The sequence below is a fragment of the Lolium rigidum genome, chromosome 3, assembly GCF_022539505.1.
Source record: "Lolium rigidum isolate FL_2022 chromosome 3, APGP_CSIRO_Lrig_0.1, whole genome shotgun sequence".
Classification (NCBI taxonomy): Eukaryota; Viridiplantae; Streptophyta; class Magnoliopsida; order Poales; family Poaceae; genus Lolium; species Lolium rigidum.
In genome coordinates, this window is record NC_061510.1 from 6,924,067 (window position 1) to 6,927,064 (window position 2,998).

The window sequence follows — 2,998 nt, forward strand, 5'->3', positions numbered from 1 at the left end:
CATCCGATCCAAAGATCTGGGTTTCCCCTGCAGTGGCACGCGTGGGGTAAACACGAACTGCAATAGCGATGCCTTCAACAAGGTAATGACGCGTGAACGTCACCATCGCCCACCGTGACCGGAGTCGGGGCTCAGTTTTCACCGGCATCCGCGCTTCCCAAATTTGCCTTTGAGACCAACCGGCCGACCACCTCCGACAGAGGAGGAGGCCACCACCACCATGCCCAGGGTATCTGCCCTTGACATCCTCGTGCTGCGGAACTAGCCCAGAATCCTCCGAAAGGCCGACATTGTTGGCGACACTGCAGTATAGTGCAGCCATGGCCGCAGGCCGACCAAGCCCACCAAGGCCCAGATCGGGCCCCGACCACCGCTGCCGCCCGCTGCCGTCCACCATCGATGAAGGTCGTCGAGGGTCGCTGGTCGCAACCTCTATGACATCACCGTCGACCAGGCCGATGCGAGCCGCTGCCGCCGCGAAACGCGCCGCCGTGCCTGCCACGGTCGAGGATTTCTGCTGCCACCACGCCACAAGGGCTTTGCCCGACGGCGCCTGAGGCGGCGGTGGGAGGGAGGCGCCCGGGAGAGGGGGGAGGGGAGCCGCCCGGCACGGCGCGGAGACACCACGCGCCCGCGCAGGTGCGGGAGGGTTAGGATTTTGAAAAGATCATTTACTTTGTGATTTGTGCTAATGGTAAGTTATTGCAACTGAGATTCAATGGCGCCATTCTAGTGAGACCTAAATTAGTTCTCATTTAACTGAGAACTAATCACACCCTTACTTTAAAGCCGGGCTCATGCGTTGCACAGATTGCTAGTCACTTCTGGCTAGGAGTGCCTGGTTTATGCTATCCACAGTAACAGGAGTGCCAGCATCAGGATCTTCAGAGTCCTGTTCATTTTTCGCCACGAGATCAGCTGCCATCTGCGCCCGCTGTCTGTCTGCTGGGTACGTGCAGTATAGCAAGGAGTAGGTGATGCAGCAGACGGCCATGGGGACGGCGACCTCCGCGAAAACTGCCCTGGCCAGCGCGGCGGCGTTCTCCCGTTCGTTCTCGACGCCAGCGGCGCCGGGCGCAGCTGGCTTGTATCCGAATACCCGCTCCGCCAGGATGCCCACGAGAGTTGGCGCGAACGAGGACAAGATTGTTTCGAAGAACCTGTCCAGCGCGTACACCGTCGTCCTTGCCTTCTCCGGCACGATCTCCGCTAAAATAGGGCTGTGAAGAAGATACGGCGGTCATCGCACGGCCAGCGTGCGTATGCAAGCGGAAGAGCATTGCACGGAAGAATATTTGGAATGAATAATAGTGGTGTGCCACCATCGTTACTCACTTGTTGGTGGCCGCGGGGCACCAGGGCATGACGAAGCCCAGGACGAAGAAGACGGCGGCGTACGCGGCCCCCGCCGACGGGTCGTTGGGCAACGCAAGCAGCAGGACGGCGGCGATCGGGATGGTTGACGCCGTGCTCACCTGCGCCAGAGCGATCCGGCCGGCGTTCGGGAACCGCCGCGCCATGGGGTCTCCGATGTACCCGGAGAAGAGTGCGCCGAATGCTGCAGCGAGCACGTTGAGGTTGGTGATTACGGTGGTCTGCCAGTGCGTGAACCCCACGAGCTCCAGCCACATGGCGGCGAAGGTGAGCGCCGACCACGGCACCGACCCGGCTACCCCCTGCGCCACCAGGATCTGGAATGTCGGCACGCGCATCACGTCCTTGGCCTCCATGATAAGTTCTTTGGCCACCTTGGCCGTGGTCTTCTTGGACGTTTTCGCCGGACGGGGATCGGAGGCGAGGAACCACGTGGAGACGGCGAGCGCGACGCTGAAAAGCGCGACTATGTGGAAGGGTAGCCGCCAGCCGGCGACGCCGAGGAAGGTCGTCGGCGCGAGCAGCACCCCGAGGGAGCCCCCCACCATGGCACCCACACGGCTCGCCATCACCAGCCACCCGAACGCCGAGCCGCGCGTCGAGTCTTCGCTGTAGTCCGCCACCAGGGAGTACATCGCCGGCACCACCAGCGCCAAGCCCACGCCGTTAAACCCCCTCGCGATCGCCATCTGTAAAAAGCAGTGTGCGTTTAGTTCCGTTGCGAGTATGCAAGCAGCAGACCCCGCGTGTCAGTGGCCCGAGGCGGCTGCATCTGTATGCGTCCTGACCTGGAGAAAAGTGCGAGAGACGCCGACGAGCATGGTGGCGACGGCCCAGAGGAAGGCCCCGACGGCGATGACGCCGGAGCGGTCGTAGCGCGCCGCGGCGCACGCGGCGAGCGGGTAGCACACGGCCTGCACGAGCGAGCGGCACATCGTGAGGGATCCCAGCGCGGCCGGGGACGCGCCCAGCGCCTCGCCCACTTCCTTGTACACGGCCGGCAGCAGCGCCTCGTCCGCGCGCTCGAGCAGAGACGCCGCCGTCACCAGCGCCAGCGTCCATTGCCGACGTCTGTCGTTGGTCATGCTCACCATTCTTCGTCTTCGTGTTTTCTCACGTAGGGAGCTGAGATGATATAATCACATCAATAAGGATCTCTCCCCTGCATCATACTACTATCATTTGTATGGAGATTAACATAAATTGCCAATAATTCGGTCATGTTTATTGACCGCACCGCATACTTGGAGTAGCACTCCTTGCGCTGTTTGGACATCACCGCACGATTTCTTCTTCTTTCGAATTACTTACTGTATTATATTACCCGCGCGCAACACGAGGTCAACCAATGCCCAACAGCAACAGACCTCAGACTGTCGCTGAATACCGAGGGAAAAGTGGAAAACTAAAACGCTTAATTACAACAAACTGCGCGCTACGTGCCTAGTTGACAGCTATATTTTCGTAGCACGAGCAAATGGCACAAAATACGATCCACAGTATACCACTAGTTTGGAGCCCGCGGCAGTATAGTGGAGATGATAAGCACTAGGGGCAATTTTTTTTAAAGCAATCATATGTTTTATTAATTAAAAATTAAGTTACATGAAGCAACATATATGTG

General features: G+C 59.3%; 1 protein-coding gene across 1 annotated transcript; it reads right to left on the reverse strand.

The window, feature by feature from the left end:
* Window positions 1-814: 814 nt before the first annotated feature.
* On the reverse strand, window positions 815-2,459 carry LOC124694255 (quinolone resistance protein NorA-like). Its single transcript, XM_047227262.1, has 3 exons — window positions 2,163-2,459; window positions 1,336-2,063; window positions 815-1,220 (listed from the first exon to the last, which is right to left on the reverse strand). The coding sequence occupies exons 1-3, from the start codon at window positions 2,457-2,459 to the stop codon at window positions 815-817; spliced, it is 1,431 nt and encodes a 476-aa protein (XP_047083218.1).
* Between the last annotated feature and the right edge of the window lie 539 nt (window positions 2,460-2,998).